The following is a 26,123-nucleotide window of genomic DNA, read 5'->3' on the forward strand; positions in this document are numbered from 1 at the left end:
CCTGGGAAAGGATGGGTCGGGCCTCCTCCAGGACTTGTGGCAGCACGTGCGCCAACGCTTCCCATAATCAATGAGAATAACAGCACAAGAGGCATGCACTGTTTACCGACCGCAATGCTAGGATGGTGGAAGAGAATCCAAAGCTGTCAAGTCTTATGGATTCTCTATCCGGGGGAGCGGTAGGGAACGCACAATGGGAAGCAGATGCTTGGATCACCAAGATCTCCGGGCTGTGGTGGTTTGAGAGGAAACTGGGTCGCCCAGTGCAGGGCGATGGCGGAGGGCAATAGTTCTGTTCACAGGTGTCATTGTGCTGAGCTTGGAATGGGTGCCCATCAGAACATATGTCAAGGCCTCATTAAATGGAAGCAGGGGTTTCGAGGTGGAGACACCAGGCTGCAGGACCTCCATGAAGACATTGGTTTTGACCCCCACTGTAGGAAGCTGCAGGTCCAAGACCACCACAGCCCTACGCACCACAATTGCAAAGGAAGCCCCTCCTACCCGAAGTATTTTCCTGGGGGGTCAAGGAGGATGATTGTTGTCCCAGATGTAATGAGGGTCAAGCTGATCTAATACATATGTTTTCCAATTGTAGCGCTTTAGCCCCAATAAGGGATGAGATCGAAAAATTTATGGAGGGGCTGCTAGGTCATAAGATCGATCTATCCCCAACTCTGATGTTACTGGGCATAGATGAGAAGTTAAGGCTCGAGAAAGATGAGGTAGCCCTAGTTTTTATATCAGTAGCAGTATTGCGGATTCTAATTTCACCTCCGCCCCTTCATTCCAAATGTGGCTTAACAGATTATTGGGTATTCATAATATAGAGGCATGCCTCCATGAACAGAAGGGCAAAAAAATGCGGGAGCTGGGAAGCCGTATCTGGGCCCCACTTTCAGAATGGAGGAAGCGGAGACTGTAACTTTTCAATTTTTGATTGGCCTCCAATGGTCAAAATCTTTCATTAGTAGAGCCGCGCTTTTTATTATAAACATTGTTTTATCCTGTGATTAATATTCTAATTGTGCTGAACCTGCAACTGTATATCTCTTTTTAAATCTTTGGACATATATTGACATTGAGTGTGATGAATAATGAATTGTATATGTTTCTTCTGTTGCTTTTTTTTTTTTTTAACTCCTTTGTGACGCACCAGAAATTCTTAATAAAATATATTAAAAAAAATAAATAAAAAAAAAATAAAAAAAAAAGGAAGCCCCTCCTTCGAAGCCAGGTTAGTTGGAAACAGCATCTCAGGCTCTGGGGAGGTGTCCTACCCGCTGGCATCACCCAGGTTTTCATACCAATCCATTTCCTTGTTGACTGATGCCCCTCCTAATCTTCATCCAGTCCTAGCCCTTCAGAATAAGGCACAGGACACAACATGGAGTCCAACAACTCCGTCGGCGCTGGTGGACAACTCAGCCGGCTCTGTGTCGCCCGAAATGATGGTGGGGGAGGCGCCACTGATGGGGGCCAGAGACGTCGAGTGTCTCTGCAACAGACACAGTGCAGGGGAAGGTTGAAGTGATACGACCGCCGTCAGTCTGGATTCAGCAACGGATCCAAGAGGAACCCATGGAGCAGGAGCCGGAGGCGCAGAACCCTCCTTCTGCTGAGCCTGCGGGTCCCGAAAGCACGCTGGCAGGGTCAGGTCGCCCAAATATTGCACACATGGTGTCATAGAATTCTTCTAACTGTGCAGAGATCACTCCTGGCCCCGAAATGGGAGGGAACGTGGAGTTGAGTCGACCCAGGCACCCGCTCCGTAGAACTGAGCTTCGACTGCGATACTCCTCGGTCTCGTCGAGTGACAGACTGGGCGAAGTCAAAGCATGCTTTGAATTCTTGTGCTTTTTAGGGTGCTTCTTACCTGACCTCGATGACTTTGAGTGGCAGGAAGAAGACTTCGATACCCCGGACCGGTGTTTAGACCTTCCTCTCAAACAGGAGCGAGATCTCCATGGCGCTGGACGCCGGGCTGCAAGCAGCTTTACGGACCGCTTCCTCAAAGCTTTCAGCACCAAGTCCCAGCAATCGGAGCACGACTGTAGGTCGTGGTAGCGCGCCAGGCACCGAAGACATACCAGATGGGGGTCCGTGACCGACATGGCTCAGCGACAGGTGCCGCAAGGTTTGAACCCAGAGGTCTTACTGGACATCCTACACACCAAAAATGTTGACAAAAAGTCAGTCCAAAAAGTGACTGGGGGGTGCTCTCTTCAACGGATCTGCACTAGCTGGTGCAGAAAGAAAAGAACGGACGGCAGCACATCGAGGTGGCACCTATATAGATGACGTGGACGTCACCAAGACGAACCAGACAGCTATCGGCGTACAGGGGTACTACCATCAAAAATCTTCTGGACCCAGCCTTACACCTGGAAGTTTCAGGTAATGAATCTGCAGCTAGATATCTCTATCAGATTATTTGCTTTTTCTCTACGGACATTTCACTCCTGTGATATTTCATTCCCTCAGAAGATTCTCATGTTTTCATGACTGTGGCCCTTTTTAGGTACACCCTGGTCTCACCTTGCAGAGCCTACTGTTAATCTGTTCTCGTTTCGTAACACTTTTTCTGGCATCAGGCAGCAGCCGTTTCTCCCTCTGAATGGTTAGATTTCGGTCTGTCTGTATTTTTACTCCAGGGGTTTTTAATACCCAGTTTAATCTTTCTGGTGATAGTCAGTTGACCTTTTGAATGTATTCTTTCCATCAGCTGATCGCCCTCTTCTTCTACGGAGGAACTCTGGCCTCCATACTACGATTTTTGGAGCGATCGGATTTGGTGATTACATCTCTCAGTATGCTCTCCCTTGGACCTTGTGGCGTTCTCACCACATATCTGGCTTTCTCCTATATTGCAGTTATGTCATGTTTAGAGTTTTTGAAGCACAAGTTTCTATTTGCTGGTCCCTTTGGCGTAGTGCAATGTGTTGTTGCCTCTTTTCTGTATCAGCAGACTAGACCCCACCCAAGTGCATTCGGCTTCCATCATAATATAAGGCCTTCCAGTTGAAATCTTAATGATTTCCTTCTACTGTCTGCACATTTAAAAAAAGAACAAATGTTGAGCCAGTTAGATGGGGAATCTAGTTGTTGCAGATACACCAGGGCTAATCTAGAGGTTTTACTCCCAGGCTTTCGTATAATCTGAATTAAAAACTATTTTGTAAGGTCAATAAAAAATTGGAAAAGAAAGTAAAAGTCAAGAAACCCAAGGCGGACCCCAAGGACCTCAAGAACTTCCGACCAATCTCCATGCTCCCGTTGCCGACGAAGGTCACCGAGAAAATCGTCAACAAACAGCTGACCCGCTTCCTCGAAGGAGAACAGCATCCTGGACCCATCCCAGTCCGGGTTCCGCAGCAACCACAGCACCGAAACCGCCCTCTTCGCCGCCACCGATGACATCAGGACCCTGCTTGACAACGGAGAAACAGCGTCCCTCATCCCCCTGGACCTGTCAGCCGCCTTCGACGCGGTCTGCCACCGCACACTACGAACATGCCTACACGACGCCGGGATCCAAGAGAAGGCCCTGGACTGGACCACATCCTTCCTCTCTGGCAGAACTCAGAGCGTCCGCCTCCCCACCCTTCCGCTCCACTGCCACCAAAATCATCTGCGGCGTACCCCAGGGCTCCTCCCTCAGCCTGACGCTGTTCAACATCTACATGGCACCGCTCACCCACGTCGCCCGACAGCACAACCTCAACATCTCCTACGCCGACGACACCCAGCTGATCATCTCCCTCACCAAAGACCCTCACACCGCCAAAACCAACCTCCACAAAGGAATGAAGGCCGTCGCCGAATGGATGAGGAACAGCCGGCTGAAGCTGAACTCGCACAAAACGAAGGTCCTCATTCTCAGCTCCACCCCCTCAGCCCGGGACGACTCCTGGTGGCCGACAACCCTAGGAACAGCCCCGACCCCCACCGACCACGCACGTAACCTGGGGATCCTCCTCGACTCCACCCTCTCCATGACTAAACTAGCGATCATCGACCATTGACTATGGAGATCGTAAACCCATTTCGTGATTCAGATAGAGAGCAGTTATCAAGGCAATTTGTCCCAGATGTGATGCTTGGTAGACAAAATGGTTACTCCCTTAAGTGGAGTAAACTGGCCCCAGAAAAATTCTTACACAAATTAATGACAAAATGTTTTAACAGTGTCCTGATCTGTCTGGATGGGGATGCTGATAGCCAGAAAATAATTGAACACTTTTATACCATAACTTTATGTATCAAGGATTGTTTATGGGTTGAATTAAAGAATCGTAGAGAAATAAAAAGGAGTTGGTTTGATCAATCTTGCACAAAGGCACTTTCGGAGCTCAAGAATGCTCTACACGGGACTCCGCGCGACCCCCCCATTATTGAGAGGGCTGCGGAAAATTTATAATGAGGTGCTGAAACAAAGAAAGGCTGCAATAAAAAGGGACGCCTGGGAGACACTGTGCGAGGCCTCGGACAATAGAGATTCAGCTGCCTTCTGGAAAGCGGTGAATGCTCCTTTCCTATATGACAATACTAAGGCACGCATAGAAATAGCGATTACTGAGGATGAATGGGTAAACCATTTCTCCCAGCTCTATAGTACCACACATGGAGAACACCAGATGCTATTGCATACTTCGGGGCAAGAAAGGGTTAAGGGCATGAAACTGGACGTCACTCTGAAAGAAGTAATGATGAGCCTTAAAGCAACACGGGGAGGAAAAGCCGCAGGTCCAGATGGCGTCCCAGCAGATTTGTTCAAAAATATTACTGAGCTCTGGAGGCCTATTTTGGTACAAGTTTTTAATGCTGCCACGGAGAAGAGCCTTATTGCCTTGTGGTTTACCTCTGTAATTGTGCCTATATCTAAGAAGGGAGATAGGCAAAATTGTGCATGTTACCGACCCATTTCTCTACTAGATTCATCCATAAAAATCCTTGGGAGAGTTATTTTAGGGAGACTTCAAAGCTGGGCTGAAGATAATATGATAATCAGCGATTTGCAATATGGTTTCCAGAAAGGGGTAGGAACGATAGAGCAAGGCCTAAATTTATTTATTTTACAACAGAAATATACCAGGGCAAGGGGAGAACGCATATACTTTACATTCGTTGACTTAACGTCAGCGTTTGACTGCGTTTCTCACAGTAAACTATGGACGATACTAGAAACCTTGGGGGTGGAAGAAACTATTATTCGCTTTCTAAGGGAATTATATTCAGGTGCCACTGCATCCGTTCGCTATGGGAAGAACGGAGAGTGCTCCAGATCATTTGGGATAGGCCGTGGGGTACGCCAGGGGTGCGTTCTGGCACCTTTTCTATTCCTGGTTTACATTAATGACCTTGAAAGAACTCTACTGCAAGAGTGCAGGGATATGCCCATGGTGGATAAAAGATCAATCCCTGCACTCTTATATGCAGATGATGCGGTCATAATGGCACGGACCCCTTTAGCCCTACAGGGCTTGTTAACATGTTTTAACACCTTCATGTTAAAACTAGATCTGAAAATTAACTGCACAAAAACCTTTACAATGTATTGTGGCCCTGGTAATAACCGACGGAGAAAATCCATGTTTATTAAGGAGAGACCCCTGGATTGTACCCCTATTTTTTCTTATTTGGGCATTTTGTTCCATGAGTCTGGTACATGGGCAAGTGCTATAAAAGCAAGAAGGCTTATGTTTTCTAAATTGATAAGGGCCTTGAAAAATTTTACAAAAAAAATGGGGAAAAAGCCAATCAGAGAACTCTTAAAAATCTTTAATGCTACTTGTATATCAATTGCTATTTATGGCTCGGGAATTTGGGGATATGAAAACATAAAATCCATCCAACTAATGGAAAACACGTTTCTGAGATACATCTTAGCAGTACCTGAGAGCGTCTCAAGCTACGTTTGTCATACGGAATTAGGTCAGTCATACATCGAGGATATTGTTAAAGTCCAGCCTATCCTGCTATTCACATAGGGTCTGGACTACTGAAGAGTGTATACTGAACCGAACCATTATGATTAAGGGTGGGCGTAGTTCGCGAAGTAGCGCTACGCGAAGCTACGCGAAGTGCACTTCGCACTACGCGAACTTCACGTAGCACTACGCGAGCTGCATAGTAGCATGTTCGCACTGTGCAAGATGCGTTTTCAATGATTGCACAGTGCGGACAAGCATCCGGCACTGTGCAAGCATTGAAAACGGCATCTTGCACAGTGCGAGCTGTAGTTTTCTGCTGCTCGAGGAGATTATTACTCGAGCGGCAGCTTTCTCAACGCGAACAGGTAGTTTCTCATTGAGAGCGGTCGCGAGCATGCGCAACCACTCACAATGAGAAACCTGACCTCCTCGCGTTGAGAATCTCGCCGGGATGTCATTTTGCTTGCTCGCGGTCGCGAACATGACGTTCAGGACCGCGAACAAGCAAAAAATGAGCGCTGCACTACGCTACGCTGCACTACGCATGTTCGCACTGTGCTACGTGCCGCTCGCGTAGTGCGAAGTTGCAAAAACTTCGCAAACTCCGCGAGCGGAGCGTAGTGCTTCGCCCAGGGTTAATTATGATGGATGTTTTAAATCGAGACCATGTGAGCAGGATCAAATGGCTTGTCTACGTAAAAGATTTTCTAGTGAAAATGGACTGCCAGAAATATTTTTATGATCCTACCTCAATGTGCAATATCCCAAGGAAGGTACTAAAAAAACAATGTATGGAGTATCTGGAAGACAAAAGAGCAAGGGAGGAAACAAAAAAAAAAAGACTGTATGTTCACATCAATTGATTTTGAGTCAGGATAAATTACAGCCGTATTTAACCTTACATATGAGTAATTATGAGAGGTTTGTCCTGACACGTTTTAGGTTAAATATTCTTTTTAGAGTTCTCAGTTTCCCTGTCATGAATTCCTGGTCATATGATTTAATTAAATGCCCGTGTGACGATATATCAGTCCAATCGGACATTCATATTTTATTCTTCTGTAAATTTTATATATTGCATCGGAGGAAATGTATTATCTCAATTTTAAAGGAAATGAATGTGAAACGCTGTCGCCTAGCCTTTTTAGAAATGCAGAAATTAGATACTGTTTTAACAGTGGCATCTATTTTAGGATTTTGTAAAAATGTTTTTAGATCACGAAAATAAATTTGTTTGTAAGAAATTTTAAATGTTGTTGTCCTCTGAAGATTACCCCCCTCTAAAATGATATTTTTGGAATAAATTTAATCTATAATATCCTGTTTTTAATGTATTTCTTGTATGTACTTTCATGGTTATCATTGATTAACCGAATAAAGTTTATAATTGAATTGACTAAACATGTCAACGCCGTCTCCTCGTCCTGCTTTGACACCCTCCGAATGCTCCGCAGGATCTTCAAGTGGATCCCCACCGAGACGAGAAGAACAGTCACCCTGGCCCTAGTCACCAGCAGGCTGGACTACAGAAACGCCCTCTACGCAGGAACGGCGGCCAAGCTCCTGAGACGATTGCAACGCATTCAGAACGCCTCGGCACGTCTGATCCTCGACATCCCCCGCCGCAGCCACATCACACCCCACCTGAGAGACCTGCACTGGCTCCCCGTCAACAAGAGGATAACCTTCAAACTCCTCATCCACGCACACAAAGCTCTCCACAAGACCGGCCCAGCATACCTCAACAGACAACTCAACTTTTACTCCCCCACCTGCCAGCTCCGCTCCGCCAGCCTCGCCCTCGCCACACTTCCCCGTATCCGAAAAACGACCGCCGGCGGCAGATCCTTCTCCCACCTTGCCGCTAAGACCTTGAACACCCTCCCCACCAACCTACAGCAGACCCAAGACCTACCGGCCTTCAGAAGACTCCTCAAGACCTGGCTCTTCGATCACTAGCAGCACCCTCCCCCCCCCCCCAGCGCCTTGAGACCCTCACGGGTATGTAGTGCGCTTTATAAATGGCATGATTGATTGATTAAAATGCAAAAATCTTTGCAGGGAGTATTTATTCAAAGGGCACAATAAGATTTCTGACGGCTCAAATTGGCCAAGGGGAAAACCAAGGTGCCACCTCACATAACCTTGCCTGAACCTAGTGTGCAGCAGCCTGTCCCTGGAGTCATCAATCCACTCTCGGATAAGGCTCTAGTGAAATGGAAAAGTGAATCTCTGCATACTCTTTGACGGACCGTTTATTGTATTCATGGTCCTCCATCAGAGCTCTCAGCCTTTCCTTAAACGTGGATTTAATACACAATATGTCAGTTTTTCGTAGGGGGTTGGTGAAAAGGGACAACCTACCCTGTTTCGTTAGTTCAGTTTTTATATAACCAAACCAGGGGATTTTCATGCCTCTCTCACACATGAGGCAATTTAACAAAGCATGTGGATTAGCCCAAATAGAACACCACAAAAGCAAGGGAGCCAGCTTAATAGTATCCTCGGCATACTCCATCCTAAGCGCCTGATGTACAATAAAGGAAGAGTATGCAGGTGGGACACCCAGGAGTCGCCTAAGTACCCTACTTTGCTGCACTTGGAGGGGGCTTATGTTTGAAAATCCCCACATTCCTCCACCATAGGTAAGGATCGGTAGGCACATCCTCTTGCAGACTTCAAATAGAGGTGCTACTGGTTTTTCCCCAATATATTCAGCCAAATCAAAGATGTGGCCGACCGAACTTAAACATTTCTGCCTCACCTTGGCTATACATGGTCCCTAGTTACGCCTAGCATCCATAACTACTCCCAAGTATGAAAACTCTACAGTCTGAGCAACATGATGACCGTGCAGATAGATGGCCCGTATCTTGTGGATTCTGGGCTTGCATACCATAATAAAAGTTTTCATTTGGTTAGTAACCAAGCCCAGTGCCCCCCATAAAAGATAAAAAGTCCTGGAATAAAACATTAAGACCATCGGCGGTTTGGAAAAAATGTTGAAAAAAACTGATGTCAGCACGCCTAGGTGGCTCTTATATAAGCATCGCAAACGTTATTTTTTAGTGTAACAATGCCAATGAAGCGACGCAAAGCCTAATGACACCACCTATCCACGTGCAGGGGTACTGCTCACAAAAAATCTCTGGATCCAGTCTGATGCCTGGGTATAATTCTAAGGTAAAGAATCTGTGGCTAGAAGTCTCCATCAGATATCTGTGGTTAGAAGTATCCATCACAAAAAATCTATCACTTAGTTGAAATATTTTTATTGGTAAAAGCAAAAAAAGATTAGATCACAACCATACCTCTACATCTCTCTTTAATTTCTCCATGAAGGCTTTCTTCTGCTCCTCAGTCACATACACCTTCTGGCTTGTATTTAAGAAGTCCATGTCTTTCAAAGTAGGCAACTCTTTCACCTGGATTACAAATAATTACAAGATATTTAAAAAACTTAGAACTGCACCATTTGTGGAGGTGAAACTTATGCTGCACAGTAAATGCTATTTCTCCTCTATTGTCTGAATTGTATGTGTAAGATAATCACTAAAAACGAGTTACTTACCTGTACCTGGTTCTCCAGCATTTGTATCTTTCATAGACTCACATGCTCAAATCACTCATCGCTGTCGAAGGACGAATCCCTCTCTAATTGTAACTTAACAATACAAGGTACTCACAGCTCAAAAAGCCCATAGACAGTGCCCACTGTGTTAGCACATCAACCTCATTCTAAAGGAACCAAACTTTAGGCAATATGTTGTAGGTGCTCCCTGTCTCAACTCCCCCCCCCCCCCCCCCGAGGTCTACAGACTTCAGTTCTGTAACTCAAGTAGAGAAAACAAACCATATATTAATGCCGGAGGTGAGCCTCTATTAGGGAGGAGGGTGGGCTGCATGCTTGAGAAACAATTACAGGTAAAAAAAAAAAATTCTACGGCATTGGATCTTTCTTTGCAATAAATTCACATTGTTTGTAAATTTCTGTATCTAATACAGATTATTGTAGATTAGAGGCCTTCCTCATGACCTATGAGATGCCTTGAAGCCTAATCCTTGTGACAGTGAGGCATATTTGGCTTGTCTCAGTTGTAGTTTACACTCCTTCCAAGATGGCCACCGCTGTGATCTGATTTGAACAACTGACGTTTTATTATTACACTTCACTCAATATGAATCCTTTTTAGAGCATGGAATTGACCGGTTACACTTGTGAATACAATCCTTTTATTACACGTTAATTTGTACATTGTGTTTGATTATACTTTTCACACACGAGAGATGGTGGAATATACCTTCCTCGTCACATGGACCACCCCATAGTTCACATAATTCTGGTTAGTTTTTCTTACCAAGATGGCTGCCCTTCAACTTGTTTAGACTTCATATTTTCTAGTTATATGCGCACCATATTCCCTGAGATTAGGGGATTAGACTTTCCAGGTTTTGGATGCATATGCGTTTGATGCATCCTTGGCACTTTCTGACACTCCAAGATGGCCACCATCTACGGTGATTGGTCACCTGACCTGCTTTAGGTAGTACATAAAACACTTCCAAGATTTATTCATTTTATTTTTTTATAAAGTTGCATATAGCGCGAACAAGATCCCGAAGGATATCAGAGCGCTTTACAAAAGGATGGAGGCAGGTAATAAATGTAATATCGGCATTAGATAAGAACAAAAGAGAACAATTGCATGACAAAGGGGTCAGAGGAGATAAACACAGTAACTGTTACATAGCGCGCTCAGAAGGGAACAAACGGTAGGGTCAATAAAGTAGCCTCCAAAGAAGGTCTCACGGTTGTAAGGTCAATGACTTAGAGCAGAAAACCCTATCCCATTTAAGGTAAGAACATGCTGAAATCATGGCTTCACAGTGGCTCGCCTTCATTGGAGCCATTCCAGACATGGTGATTTTCAGAGCCATCCGTCACCATAAACAAGTCCAGAGTATTTGGCTATGATCCTGATGTTGCAGGCTGCAGCCCGGGCCTACAGTGGGCTTTGTGGTGGAATCTGAAGTCTCAGTGGGCTCAGCACTAAGGAAATCTGTCAGATTCCCTCCAGCTGTCGGACATGCTGGACAGGGCTTTCGCGGACACACGCAGATACTCACAAGTACTTTACCTATCTACATTGGAGGCTCATTTATGCCACAAGACCTAGCTCTTCTCCTTTTTGACAACAGACATTCTAATTGGACTGAGGATATTTGAATACTCACGCCTCATGAATGAAGACAGCGTCCAACAACAGTGATGTTTCTCAATAACACATATTGCTGAAATCTGTTAACTGAGACATGAATCTGGCCATCTTACCTTTGCCCTGAAGAAGCCCTTGTGAAGGGCGAAACAAATTGGCTGTTTGTGTACAAAGGAATCTCTGGAAAATAAAGACTTACTACTAAACATACTACCCCTGCAGAACTAACTTTGTTCTGTATGCAGTACAATTTGTTGCTTTTGTGTGTTACTTCTCATCAATCTTTTTCTGGTAGCTGCAGTCACCCTGGTGGAATGGGCGCGCAACCCCACTGGAGACACCTTCATTGCTAAGGAATAACAAGTTTTAATGCACAAACCAACCCATCTAGAAATGGTCCGTTTGTGCACGGCCTGATCGTTTTTGGTGCTCACGTATCCAACAAAGAGCTGGTCATCCACCCGGAATTGTTTTGTGCGATCCAAGTAAAAGAAAAGCGCACGTTTTGGATCCAGCCAGTGGAGCCTCTTCTTCTTCGGAAGGTTGTGGAGGCGGAAAGAAGGTGGGCAATGTGATAGTCTGTCCAATAAGGAAAGAAGTAACCACTTGGGGCAGGAAGGAAGGACGAGTTCGAAGGACAACCGCGTACTGATTATCAGTCAGAAAAGGAGGCTAGAAGAAAGTGCTTGGAGCTCACTCACCCTGCACACAGAGGTGAGGGCCACCTGAAAAGCAGTTTTTAAGGTCAGAAGCCTGAGAGGACAGGTATGTAGCAGTTCAAAGAGTGAACATAAGATATGTAAGAACCAAGTTCAAGTCCCACTGGGGCATTATGAAGGGAACAGGAGGAAAAAGATGAATAATGCCCGTAAAGAAGCGATTTACAACAGGGGACTTGAATAGAGAAGGCTGATCAGGAAGCCTAAGAAAGTCTGAAATGGCCGAGAGGTAGCCTTTTAGAGTGCCCAGAGCAGAGTCCTGCTGGCCCAAAGAAAGGAGGAACAGGAGGACCTCAGAAAGAGGGGCAGAAAGGGGATCCACAGCCTTTGCTGTGCACCATGCCACAAATTTGTTCCATCTGCAGGCGTATACAGTCTTAGTGGAAGAACGCCTGGCTGCCAAGATAACAAACACAAAAGGAACCAGGGGGTCTGAAAGGCAGGTTCCTTGTTCTGGGGCTGTTCTGCGGTGACCTGGGTACCTCTAGACTTGATAGTCTTTGAAGACAGCTCAGCCAGATTACCTGGCTTTCAGACCCCCGGTTCCTTTTGTGTTTATTATACTGTGTGGCTGGGGATTCAAACCAAGTTAGGGTCTTTAAACTTTATATCCCTCTGACCCTCTCTCCACTGTGTGTTTTGATATTGCCAAGATAACATCACACTCAGGAGGCAGGTCAAACGACGTAAACTGCCGCCGCTCAATCTCCAAGTAAGGAGGTGGGGGCTGGACAGGTTCGGGTGGGGGGCTGGACAGGTTCGGGTGGAGGGCCGTCCTCTGCTGCTGAGACAGAAGATGCTCCCAAAGAGGCAGTTGGATTGGGGGATCCACGCTCATACTTAGTAGCTCGGGATACCAAACTCTTCTAGCCCAGTCCGGGGCCACAAGAATGACTTGTGCCCGGTTGCATCTGATCTTCTTCAGCACTCTGGGTAGAAGTGGTATAGGCGGAAAGGCGGAAAATAGACCGCAACTCCATGACGAAAAGCATAGCCGAGCGTGTGCTGCCTTGGAAATTCCAACGCGCAGAACTGCTGACATTGCGCGTTCTCTTTGGTGGCGAATAGATCTAACCAAGGCTCTCCCCACTGTTGAAAGAGACCTTGCGCCACCTCAGAGTGAAGACGCCATTCGTGATCCATCATGCACCTGCAGCTGATTTCATCCGCCCTGGCGTTCAAAGAACCTGCCAAGTGTTGATCCACCAAGGAAATGCCTTGATGTTCCAGCCATGTCCAGAGACGCAGAGCCTCCTGACATAGGGTCCACGACCCCACCCCGCCTTGCTTGTTGCAGTACCACATGACGGTGGTGTTTATTTATTTATTTATTTTATTTTGAAAGTTTCATATAGCGCGAACAAGACTCTTACGAGTATCAGAGCGCTTTACAGACAAGTGTAAGAAAGAAACCAAAAAATTTTATAAAAACATGGTACAAAAATTAAACATGTAAAGTCAGTAATCTTGACAGAGCAAATGTCAGCTAGTTGAGGATAAATACATAGATAGGAACAATAAAACGAAATGTAGCAGAACAGACAGGATCACGTGAATTGAGCCAAGAGGATTGCTTTCACTTCTTTTTTGAAGGCGGCAGGTGACGGATTCGTTTTTGTTTCTGTGGGTAAAGCGTTCCAAATCCTGGGAGCCATACACGAGAATGAGCGAGAGTAGGTTTTTTTCTTGGTAAATCGTTGTGATTTTAGAAGAAGTGTCTTTGCACTCCTGGAGGATCTGCTGCCAGCAGAGAGCTCTAGATTGTCTGTGAACACCTGCACAACTCCCCCCTTGACAGAGGGAAGGAATGCCTTCAGTGCAAGTAGGATCGCCCGGAGCTCCAGAAGGTTGATATGGAGCCTGGACTCCGCTGGAGACCAGAGGCCTCTGATCTTCGCCTCTCCCATGTGGCCGCCCTAGCCCAGGAGAGACGCATCAGTCACCACTGTGTGCTCCGGTTGGGGAAAGTGTTCTGCCTCTGACCCAATGCTGGTTCGTGAGCCACCACTGCAATTGTCGTGCAGTGCCCTCCGAGATCTGGACGTGCTCAGACAGGTTCCCCTGATGCTGAGCCCACTGGAACTTCAGGTCCCACTGCAGAGCCCGCATATGCCATCTGGCATGAATAGTCAGCAGGATGCAGAAGGCTATGAGGCCCAAAAGCCTCAAGGAAGGTCATCCTGATCGAAACCCAGGACAAGGGCTGAAAGATCGGCATCATAGCCCAAATGTCTGGGACTCACTGTTCGGGAGGATAAATCCCAAAACTGCACCGTGTCCAGAACCACTCCGATAAAGAGGTGCTTTTGAGACGAAACCTTTCCGGATCCAGTCTGACGCCTGGGGGTAATTCTAAGGTAAGGAATCAATCACTAACCTGTCTCTTTCAGATTGTGCTACTATCCCGTGGCTATTTCTGTTAGCTAGTAGCTCCCTAGAACCCATGTGACCTTCCCAATAGGGAAATGCCCTTACTGAGCTGCAATAATAGATTTAAGCTTCTTAGCACTTTGGAGGATATAGAATGACTACCAGTGGCCTTTCAACCCGTGTACTTCCTGCCTTATTTAGCCATGTTGGTTACTCATACTGCGCTTGTGCCGTCCATTCAGGATAATAGGTTGCGCATTATCAGCTGGAATGTGGCAAGAATTCGTTCCCAGTTACTCGTACAAGAATGGCTTTTCTTTATTTAAAAAAATATGACATCATTATGCTACAGGAGACATGGGGGGTGGTACCCACTTTTGTCGACAGGTACTAATGTTATAAAATCCCAGCCATTGGCTACCGTTCTGGACGTGCATCAGGTGGTTTATTAGTATGGATGAATATACTGTAGACAGCCAAAAGCTAACAGGTGTTAGGATTACAGTAGATTAGGTAGAAGAGGCCCTTGTCCAAAGTATGGGAGGTAAAGCCCCGGGGCCCAATGGAGTACCAATCGATTTACTCAAACTTAATATCAAACTGTGGTCTCCTATTTTAACTAATGTGAATACTAAACTGCTACAGATAGACATCCCAAACTCCTGATGCACTTCTATTATTGTCCCTATATTCAAGAAGGGCAACCGAGAACACCCCACTTGTTATAGACCACTTTTGTTGATCGATACAACTGTAAAAGTTTTGGGACATGGTAATTATAATAGAATTCAGGAGTGGACCCGAGCAAAGTCCATTTTTATATCCTTCGAAGCATGGATTCGAAGCATGGATTTAGAAGCAAGGTTGGGACAATTGAGCAACGTGCCAATTTGAACGTAATAATAGGTTAATACACAGTTGGCAAGCGTGTGCCCTTATATATGGCCTTCATGGATTTAGGTGCCGCCTTTGACTGCGTCAATTGAATGCTGCTTAAGGGCCTGGACGCTCCCCTTGTCCATTTTCTTGCATATCTCTATAGGGGCATGAGAGCCAGAGTTAGACTAAGTGAAAATGGGAATGTATCTGAGTGAAGGGATATTGGCAGGGGAGTGCGCCATAGGTGTGTGCTAGTCCTGCTCCTGTTCATAGGATACTTTAATGATCTTCACCCGGCCCTAGCCCTTATAACCAGCGATGTCCCATCCGTTATAGGGAAACCCCTACAAACACTTCTATGTAGACGACGCAGTGATAATGGCTCGGACTCCTAATGCATTACGCCCCCTATTATCTGCATTCATTGATTTTATGGCTAAACTAGACCTTCGAACAAATTTTACAAAATCACATATCATGGTATGTAGCCCACGCTACATTCAATGGTCTAGTATGCAAGTAGGGGATAATTCCCTAACTAATGTTAAGACTTTTCCATATATGTTCTCTGCCTCTGGAGCTTGGTCTCATAGTATTGAACATTGTAAAATGTTATTTTCCAAAGCAATCAGTTCACTATTGTCCCTTTCTCATCCCTGTGGCGGGGGCCAACAGAGAGTTATGTTGCTAATCTATAAATCCCAAAGTGTCTCAATTGCCGACTTTATTAGAGTGAGGCCTTTATTATTCTGTCACATCGATTTGGAGCAACGAGCAGGCAGTACTTACAAGAGATATTATAAATGACTGACTCTCCTGTGATAACGGCCTCCGAATTCCATGGTTGGTATATATTAAATCTAAATTTGGAAAAATTGGTATGGAGAGGGTCTTTACAGAGAAAGAACTATGTCCTACTTTTAATAGAAAGGAAGTAGTCTTAGCGTTTTATGATCTAGTGCCAGAAAGTCGCATTCAAAGTGTAGGAGGGAAACCGAGGATAACCACATATTTGTCATTGAGTAATTCGCCGTCATCCCCCATCTATTTAGAACAGGCTGAGTGTTATTTAGGTTTCGAGCAATACTGTTAAATACTTACTGTGCTTTCCTTTTGGGCACCAACCAAACCTTGCTGCTATTCCTTGCCCGTATAATAACAAGTCAGGCCAAACTATGACACATTTTTATTGTCATGTAAATTTTATGTATTGTACACAAGGCTATTTTTTATTCCACTTTTTAAAAGGAAATACTGTGATTCTAGGCAGTGCAAAGCTATGTTTTTATCTATTATCCAACTGTCCGACAGTGAAACATGTTTATACATAGGCTCATTCTTAAGACATGCTGTGAGGGCACGTGGCACTCTATTACTTTAACAATTTGCTATCTTGTAATTTTATTTACTGATCTTTTTAATATATAGTGTGGTGTATAGACGTGCTTTTATCCAATATATAAATGTTTGACAATTAAACATGTTCTTAAGTAGGTTAATCTTAAGACTCTGTGAAGGAATGCGGCACTGTATTTTTAATAATTTGCTGCTATCTATAATTCTCTTTCCTGTAATATTCACTTATGTCTTTAACTGGATGAAATGTTAATTGCTATATGCATGTTACTTTTATGGAAGTAGAAACCTTCTGAATAAAGTGTCAAACTGAACTGAACATAATGATCAAAGAACACACAACATACTAATAAATAAAAGAAAATGTAAACAGGAATATTACCTTTTCCTTGTCACTAGCTTCACGACTCACCAAGGATCCCTAAGTGGAAAAAAAAGTTACTATTGTTAAATTTTTTCTGATAGATAACTTGTTCCTCCAGCAAAATCCTGACTTTAGGAAATCGTTCCATGCACACACTATCTAAAAACCTTAGAAGAGACACTATTAGAGCAGCTCTTTTACAATGTTGTCAGCATAAGGCCACTATTGGGCTTTAAAGGTGGTGTATATTATATGTACCACATCTGCGCAACCAAACCAGCAGTGCATGGTCTCTGGATGCAGGGCCCTGAGCCAGCCACCTTGCTACTTAACCAGCTGCAAGTCTCTGAATGTGATTGGCTATTGGCACAGTTCCTGGCCAGTGGCCAGGTGCTGCACAATGTATATTGCCCACAGTTTATACTATGCAAGAGTTGCAATGTAAATTTGCTTTTCAGGATTCATATACCAAAGCAAAATACTGAGTTTTTATATCTGTTTGCCATTCTGGTCAGGGGTCTGTAAATCTAGAAACAAACCCTTTTATTTTAAACTATTTTTGGATGCAGAAGCTGCCCGTCCAGATCACGTTCAGACCTCATCCGACCCTTCTCTCTGGGGTCAAGGAATGCTCCCACTGACACCTAGACCTTTTTTCAGGGAGGAGGCTTGAGAACCTGGCATTTTCATTTGCTGCCAGACAGACTTTTTGCCAGAGACCTTGAATCAATTCCACACTGAACAAAGTGACAGATGCTCCCTCTTAAAATGGGTTAGGTTTACTTTCACATTTTGAACTTCCAAGAACTGGAATCCGTAAATGAATGTACAAAAACTGCTCTCTAACGATTTGTGGCACACTTGACACCCTTCGGTAACACATCTCTAAAAAAATTACTGAACAGATTTACACAAACCCACAAGGATAATGTTACTTAACCAGTAAGCATCTGTTCTTGGCATGTAGAGCTGTAGATTCACATGCTTTTCATACTTCTGCCATCTAGTGTTGGGTCCGGATGTTTGCAAGTGTTTCACTTCGAAGAAGTCTTTCTAGTCACAAGGTGAGGTGACTCCTTCTTTCGGTGATAGTGCACATGGGCATCGATTCCATTGTTAGATTGTTTTCCCGCAGATAATGAGAATGGAGTAGTAAGAGTAGAATAGAGATGTCCATGCATATGTATGTAAAGTGAGAACTGCAACAACTATATAGGTACTCTGGGAGGGCGCACATGAATCTACAGCTCTACATGCCAAGAACAGATGCTTACTGCAGATCACATGCTTTGCATAGACTATACTGCAGTATACGCCCAAAGCGGCGACTAACCTGTAGCTGTTGCAGTTGTTTGAAACATTGATTTAAGTACTGCCTGGCCTGCATTAGCTTATTGCCTCGCTAACACATCTACACAATAGTGCTTGGTGAATGTGTGCGGTGTAGATCATATTGCTGCCTTACAGATGTCAGCTAAGGGAATATTCCCTAAGAAGGCCATAGTAGCCCCTATCTTGCGTGTGGAATGTGCTCTAGGCGGTATTATTAAAGTTCTTTTCGCTTTCACATAACATGTTTGGATACATTTCACAATCTGTCTTGCAATGCCCGATTTAGATATGGGCTTGCCTTTGTGTGGTGACAAAAAAGCAACAAAAGCTGCGTTGTTTTGCGAAACAATTTTCTTCTTTCTACGTATAGTAGAGCTCTTCTAACATCAAGTGTGTGTAGAGCTCATTCTGCTACAGAATCAGGTTGAGGAACGAACACATGTAACTCAACTGAGTGATTGATATGAAATGCAGACACTACTTTAGGATTAGGTTAAATAACCACTCTGCCTTTATGAAGCTGAAAGAAGGGCTCTTGTATAGTTAATGCCTTGAGTTCACCAACTCTCCTGAGTGAAGTTATTGTTATGAGGAAAGCAACTTTCCATGAGAGGAATTTAACTAACCTGTGCATTGGTTCAAATCGTGGACCCATAACTCTTGTAAGGACTATGTTTAAGCTCCATGCTGATGCTGGTGGGACTCTTGGTGGTATTACTCTTTTTAATCCTTCCATAAAGGCTTTAATCACTAGTACTCTGAATAGAGATAAGTGCTGTCTGTTTTGTAAGTATACAGCTACTGCTGCTAGATGCATTTGAATGGATGTGTAGGCTAGCCCAGATTGCTGTAAATGTAACAAGTAACAGATGATGTTCTGTACAGAAGCATTAAGAGGATTGATATTGTTACGATAGATAAACTGTTTCCATTTTGCTGCATACCATGCTCTAGTAGTAGGCTTTCTAGCCTATTTTAGGATATTCATACAGTCTGGTGGTAATTGTAAATAACCAAACTCTGACTTCAGGAGCCAGATCGCTAGGTTGAGTTCTTTGGGATTGGGATGTCTGATTTCTCCATGGCTGAGTGAGGAGACTGCAGGTGAGATGCAGCATTGGGTGTGGAACTACTGACCGTTCCAGCAGGGTGGTGAACAATGGTTGACGTGCCCATGTGTGAGCTATGAGAATCAGTCAGAGGGATGTTTTCCTGAGCTTCCGAACTACCAACAGAATGAGTGGGAGAGGCAGAAAAGCATAAGCAAATCTCCATAACCATTTCAGCCATAGGGCATTAACTTTGGAGAGCGGGTGCGGGAACCTGGAGGTGAATCTTGGGCATTTTACGTTTTGCTTTGTGGTAAACAGGTCTATGTGAGGAAATCCCCATTCCTTAAAGCATTGGAAGAGAACCTGAGGATAAAGTTCCCATTCGTGAATTTGCTGCTTCTGTCTGCTGAGAAGGTCCGTTATCTGATTGTTTATTCCTGGAAGGTGCTCTGCCAGGAGATAAATCTTGTGGTGAATAACCCATTTCCAAATGGCTTGTGCTAGGCGTGACAGTTGGAGAGTGTGTGCCCCCCGTTTTTGTATGTAGTACATAGCTGTCATGTTGTCCGTGTGGACTAGGACAGCTTTGCCTATGAGGTGAGTTTGAAAGGCTCAGAGCGCTAGAAACACTGCTAGTAATTCCAGGTGATTTATATGAAGATTTTTGTGCTGTAGACTCCACAATCCTTGGATTGTGTGATTGAGCGAGTGAGCGGTGCGTCTGCTGTTAGCACTGTTTGTGGAACAGGGTCGATGAAGGGCCGCCCTTTGGATACATTTTGTAGGTTCCACCACTGCATAGAGCGATGGGTGTGGCCATATACCAACACTAGATCCGACAATTGACCCTGCGACTGATTCCACTGACCTGCTAAGCATTCGTGGAGGGGACACATGTAAAGTCTTGCATAGGGAACAATTACTATGCAAGATGCCATCATTCCTAGCAGTTGTATGAAGACTCTTGCTGGTAATGATTGGTTGGGCTGAAAGTGAATGAGAAGAGACTGCATACTGAGAATTCTGGCTGCGTTGGGAGAGGCTAGAGCTCTTTCAGTGTCTATGGTGGCTTCCAGATAAGTCTATGTTGGAAGGCTGCACATATATTCACTATAAACCCTAGTTGATGTAGCAACTAGATTGTGGCTTGAGTGTGTTGGAGACACTTGTGGTAAGTGCTGGCTTTGATGAGCCAGTTGTCTAGGTATGAGAAGACATGGATGTGCTGTCTTCTTAGATGAGCTGCGACTACTGTCAGGCATTTGGTAAATACTCTGGGAGCAGTGGTGACTCCAAACGGTAGTACTTTGAATTGGTAATGTTGTCCCGCTATCACAAATCTGAGATATTTGCGATGAGCAGGGTGAATTGGAATGTGGAAATATGTGTCTTTTAAGTCTAGAGTAGACATTAATTCTCCCTGCTATAGGAGTGGGAGAACTTGTTGAAGTGTCACCATGTGGAAATGTTCTGACAGTATGTAGAGGTTTCGTTCTCTGAGATCCAGAATAGGTCTCAAAGAGCCGTCATTTTTGGGAATTAGAAAATACAGGGAGAATACGCCTGACCCGTGATATTGTAATGGTACAGGTTCTATGGCTCCCTATAGTAAAAGAGACTGTGCTTCTTGTTTGAGCAGGTGTAAATGTTCCAGTGACATTTTGTGAGAACAAGGTGGACTGTTTGGAGGACTGATGGTAAGCTCCAGGCAGTAACACCCGTTTGTCTGTAGTTATAGACCGCCAATGGAGAGCAATTGTGGTAGTTTTTCCCTGACAGGTGTGGTATAGTCGGGGGGGGGTTCACGGTATATTTGGAGAAGGGGAAGTATGGGGCGTGCTGCCTTTTCCTCTACCCTTAGAATTGTTCCCTCTGTACCCACCCCAAAAGAATCCTCTTGAAGGGGACGACTGGCCGTTACCTTTATAGGTGGGTGTATTTTGGTCTGTGTGTGTGGTCTTAGACCCTGCCCGGTAAAAGGACCGCCGAAAGAAACCTCTATTGGAAGGGGCCGGGAGAGCTCCCACAGTGTTATATCTCATATCGCTACCGGGTGCCGGGTCTGGTGGCTCAGTGTTCTAATGCGTCTACTGCAGGGGCCTGTGTTCGACCTCATGGTCACAGGTTCAAATCCCGGCGGGTCCAGTCAGCCTTTCATCCATCTGAGGTCGATAAAATGAGTACCATTGAGTTGAGTAACAACAAACATCTGTTATTCAGCGCCAAGATACCCGTAGTGGTGAACGTGCGTTACAAATACACATGTTATGTTTACCCCAATATAGCTCCAGGGGAACATCGTACACTTTCCCTACATCAGCTCCCGTCATTTCATATGAACAAGCCTTATAAGGGCATAATTCCAAATAAGGAAAGACTGCTTGTATGGACATAATGCCTTATAAGGTCTGCAGCCTTTTATGGACTAAACTTTTCATCTAGTTCATGACGAGGGTGGGTTCTGCCCAATCCATACTGCTAAGACGTCATCCTTAGCACATATGAATAATTAAGGAGTACACTCTCCAGGAGGTACACTTCACCTCTCCCATTGACGCACAATGTTTAATCCCCAAACGTCATCCTCATACTGAACAATGGGTAACACGCGTACATAGACTGTATAAATACAGCACCTCTTGCTGTCAGTAAGCAGGAGGGAACCGAGACTTCAAGGCCGACACACTGAACAGAGACGCTGCGGCTCTGGCATGCCATTGCTCCAGCTGACAGTGGTCTAACCATCCCTTGCGGGGTGTCCAACTCAAGTCCAGGATGGAGTCCCACACTCTCACTATTCAGGTATGGGGGTTCGACTAAATCCTAGCGGGATTCTTGACTCTTAGATTCTAGGCTATTAGGCTCATTAGCTCTTTCGCACCTACTCCCATGCTAGGTACACTTAGGTACATCTGGACAGGTACCTTAGGAGTACGCACTTTATTTTATACATGCATTCTATATTCATGTATAGGTTCATGACTATTGCAAAATAGTAGAACAATACTATTCCTTTTTATTCACTGTACTGCTGGTTCTATATCTGTGTTACAGTCGTAACAGAGCACTTATTCTACATGAGAAGAACTACTGTACAATAAATTCTTATTGTAAACACGTTCTACTGTTTCTTCTCTGTATCTCTCTGAGAGCAAAAACAAGCACGCACGAGCGAGTGGGTGAAAAGTAATATATTGTTTCCACGAGTCTGAGGTTATTGTGTTCTAAAGTTGCATAAACTAATTTCTCTGATAACAGGAGATTCTAGTGGCACTGCGAGCTAGCTAATGCAAACCATAGGCTAATATATGCGGCGAGGGTGTACATAGTCAGTCTGCCACCAGACCCACAGTATATGTTATCCGTAATCGTCGTAGGTCCTGCATGACAGGGTACTTTTTGGGACTACACTAGGTGGCGCACAACGTGGTCGAACGGCACACAACGTGTCAAACATGGTTTGCCCAACGTGGTAAAATACATGGCGCACATACTCAACAGTAGAATCGGAGTAGCCCAGTAATGAATATGCTACTTACCAGTATGCATCTGTTCTTGGCATGTAGGGCTGCTAACATTCATATCTTTTGCATTAGATCGCCGCCTAGTGTTGGGTCCGGATGATCGCACATTGTTGTCCTGGAAGAGTCTTCGAAGTATCCTGAGATAGGTGGCTCCTCCCCTGGACTACAGTGCGCATGGGCATCGGCTCCATCCCCAGATTGTTTTTAGCCATTGTGGCAGAGATGGAGTGAAAAGTGTAAAGGATGTCCATGCTAATGATTGAATGCAAGAGTATGTCTGCAGCTGCGACAGGCACCGGGGAGGAGGGTGGGCGATATGAATGTTAGCAGCCCTACATGCCAAGAACAGATGCATACTGGTAAGTAGCATATTCAGTTCGAGGCATGTGGGCTGCTAAATTCATATCTTTTGCATAGAATGTATAGCAGTCCCTCCATTAGCGGCGGTTGCCCGTGCCAGCTGCAGAAACTTGAAAAAGTGTCTTGAGAACAGCCTGCCCAACAGCTGCTTGCTGTTTGGAATGCACATCAACACAGTAGTGTTTTGTAAAGGTATGTGGTGTAACCCATGTGGCTGCTCTACAAATGTCTTCTAAAGGAATGTTCCCCAGGAAAGCCATGGATGCCCCCAATTTGCGTGTGGAGTGCGCCCTTGGGGGTATTGTTAAGGTGCGTTTAGCCTTTTGATAGCAGATCTGGATGCACTTAACAATCCATCTGGCTATTCCTGCTTTGGAAATAGGGTTGCCCTTGTGCTGTGGCGAGAAGGCAACAAAAAGTTGTTTTGTTTTCCTAAAGTGTTGTGTCCTGTCAATATAGTACTTCAACGCCCTCCTAACGTCCAAAGTATGGAGCATTCTTTCCGCCACCGTTTGTGGGTTTTGGAAGAATGCAGGCAAGTCAATAGTTTGGTTGAGATGAAACTGTGACACCACCTTCGGAAGGAATTTGGGGTTAGTACGTAGTACCACCCTATTTGGATGAATTTGTATGAATGGCTCTTGGATTGTGAGCGCTTGCAGCTCACTGACACGTCTCAGTGAAGTGATAGCAATAAGGAAAGCCACTTTCCATGTTAGGAACTGGAGTTCACACGAGTGCAGTGGCTCAAAAGGTGGTCCCATCAGCCTGGTGAGGACCACATTGAGGTTCCACACCGGAGCTGGCGGTGTTCTTGGGGGAATGACTCGTTTCAGACCTTCAAGGAAGGCCTTAATGGCAGGCACTCTGAAGACAGAGAGATGTTGCCTGTTCTGAAGATAAGCTGCTATGGCGGATAGATGTATCCGAATGGAAGTGTAGGCTAGATTGCACTTGTAAAGATGTAACAGATAGCAAATGATGTTAGGGATAGATGCATCTAGCGGGTTTATGTTATTGGCTGTACAGTGAATGACGAAACGCTTCCATTTCGCAGCATAGCATGCTCTGGTAGTCGGCTTCCTTGCCTCCTTGATGATGTCCATGCATTCTGGAGGCAGGTGAAGGTAGCCAAACTCTAGGACTTCAGGAGCCAGATCGCCAGGTTGAGCTGTTGCGGATCTGGATGCTGAATGTCTCCATGGTTCTGCGTCAAAAGCCTGGGCGTTAGGCGCAGCCTTTGATGCGGCACCACAGAGAGTTCCAGAAACGTAGTGTACCATGCTTGGCGTGCCCACGTTGGAGCAACTAGGATGAGGGTCATCGAGTGCTGCCTTAGTTTTCTTGCCACTAGCGGTATTAGAGGTGCTGGTGGAAAAGCGTACGCAAATTTGCCTGACCAGTTCATCCATATCGCATTCCCCTGCGACTGTGGGTGAGGGAACCTGGCGGCAAAGTGTTGGCATTTTGCGTTTTCGTTTGTGGCAAACAGGTCTATCTCCGGATGACCCCACTGCTGGAAGTACGGGCGGAGTACTGATGGATGTAACTCCCACTCGTGCATTTGATGGCTGTATCTGCTGAGCAGATCCGCCATCTGATTGTCCTTGCCCGGGAGGTGTTCTGCCATGAGGCAAATGTTCCTCTGAATGGCCCACTTCCACATGCTCTGAGCCAGATGAGACAGCTGCGGTGAGTGGGTGCCTCCCTGCTTTTGAATGTAGTACATCGCTGTCATGTTGTCCGTCCGGACTAACACCACTTTGTTGCACAGATGTACATTGAAGGACTTGAGCGCCATGAAGATCGCCATCAGTTCCAGATAGTTGATGTGCATCTTCTGTTGCTGCGTCGTCCATAGTCCCTGCACTGTGTAAGTGAGCAGATGAGCTCCCCATCCCTGGAGAGATGCGTCCGTAGTCAGGATAATCTGTGGCACTGGCTCTTGGAACAGTCGGCCCTTGCAAAGGTTGTGTGGATTCCACCAATGCAGAGAGTTGTACGCCCGACTGGTAACCAACACTAGGTCTGTCAATTGTCCCTGAGCCTGTGTCCACTGATTTGCTAAGCACTCCTGGAGCGGACGCATATGTAACCTTGCGTGAGGGACTATGAAAATGCAGGAGGCCATCATGCCAATCAACTGCATGAATACTCTCGCTGGAAGCGAGTGTTGTGGTCTGAACCTTTGGATTAGAGACAGCATGCTGTCTATCCTGACCTTGTTTGGCTGAGCCATGGCTGTCAGGGTATTTATCGTCGCGCCCAGAAACTGCCGCACATGTGCTAGTTGAAGGTGCGACTTTGGGTAGTTCAGCGAGAAGCCCAGATTGTGAAGGAGGTGAATGGTAGTCGACATGTCCGCGGCGCACTGTTGTTCCGACTTGGCTTGAACGAGCCAGTCGTCTAGGTAGGGGTAGACATGGATGTTCTGCCTCCTGAGGTGCGCCGCAACCGTCGCCAGACACTTGGTAAATACTCTTGGTGCGGTGGTCACTCCGAAGGGTAGGACTTTGAACTGATAATGCCTGCCTTGGATAGTGAACCTGAGATACTTCCTGTGGGACGGGTGTAGTGGTATGTGGAAATAAGCATCCTTGAGGTCTACGGTTGCCAAGAAGTCCCCTTGGTTCAGCAAGGGAAGAATCTGTTGCAGTGTAAGCATATGGAAATGTTCTGATAGTATATACAGGTTGAGGGGACGCAGATCTAGAATGGGTCTGAGAGATCCGTCCTTCTTTGGAATAAGGAAGTACAGGGAATAGACCCCTGTGCCTTCCTCCTCCACTGGCACGAGCTCGATTGCGCCTTTTTGCAGCATCACCACTACATCTTGCTGCAATAAGTGCAAGTGCTCTGCGGATATAGGCCGTTGCCTTGGTGGAATGTTGGGTGGAGTGGACTTTAACTCTAGACAATAACCATACTGGACAAGTTGTCGTACCCACCTGTCTGTGGTGAAGTTTGTCCAGACTGGCAGGAACTGCTGGAGTCTCCCCCCGACAGGTGTTAAATGGT

At 45.5% G+C, this 26,123-nt stretch overlaps 1 protein-coding gene across 1 annotated transcript in view; it reads right to left on the reverse strand.

Annotated features, from left to right (window-relative positions):
- Nucleotides 1-26,123, reverse strand: part of PIP4K2C (phosphatidylinositol-5-phosphate 4-kinase type 2 gamma) — a 400,711-nt gene that overhangs the window by 135,867 nt on the left and 238,721 nt on the right. Inside the window, exons 6-7 of the mRNA XM_078688969.1 lie at nt 16,856-16,894; nt 9,245-9,358 (exon numbers count right to left, since the gene is read on the reverse strand). Of these exons, the coding sequence (XP_078545095.1) occupies nt 9,245-9,358; nt 16,856-16,894 (153 nt within the window). The remainder of the gene's footprint in view (nt 1-9,244; nt 9,359-16,855; nt 16,895-26,123) is intronic.

The sequence above is a fragment of the Lissotriton helveticus genome, chromosome 1_1, assembly GCF_964261635.1.
Source record: "Lissotriton helveticus chromosome 1_1, aLisHel1.1, whole genome shotgun sequence".
In the NCBI taxonomy this organism is placed as follows: Eukaryota; Metazoa; Chordata; class Amphibia; order Caudata; family Salamandridae; genus Lissotriton; species Lissotriton helveticus.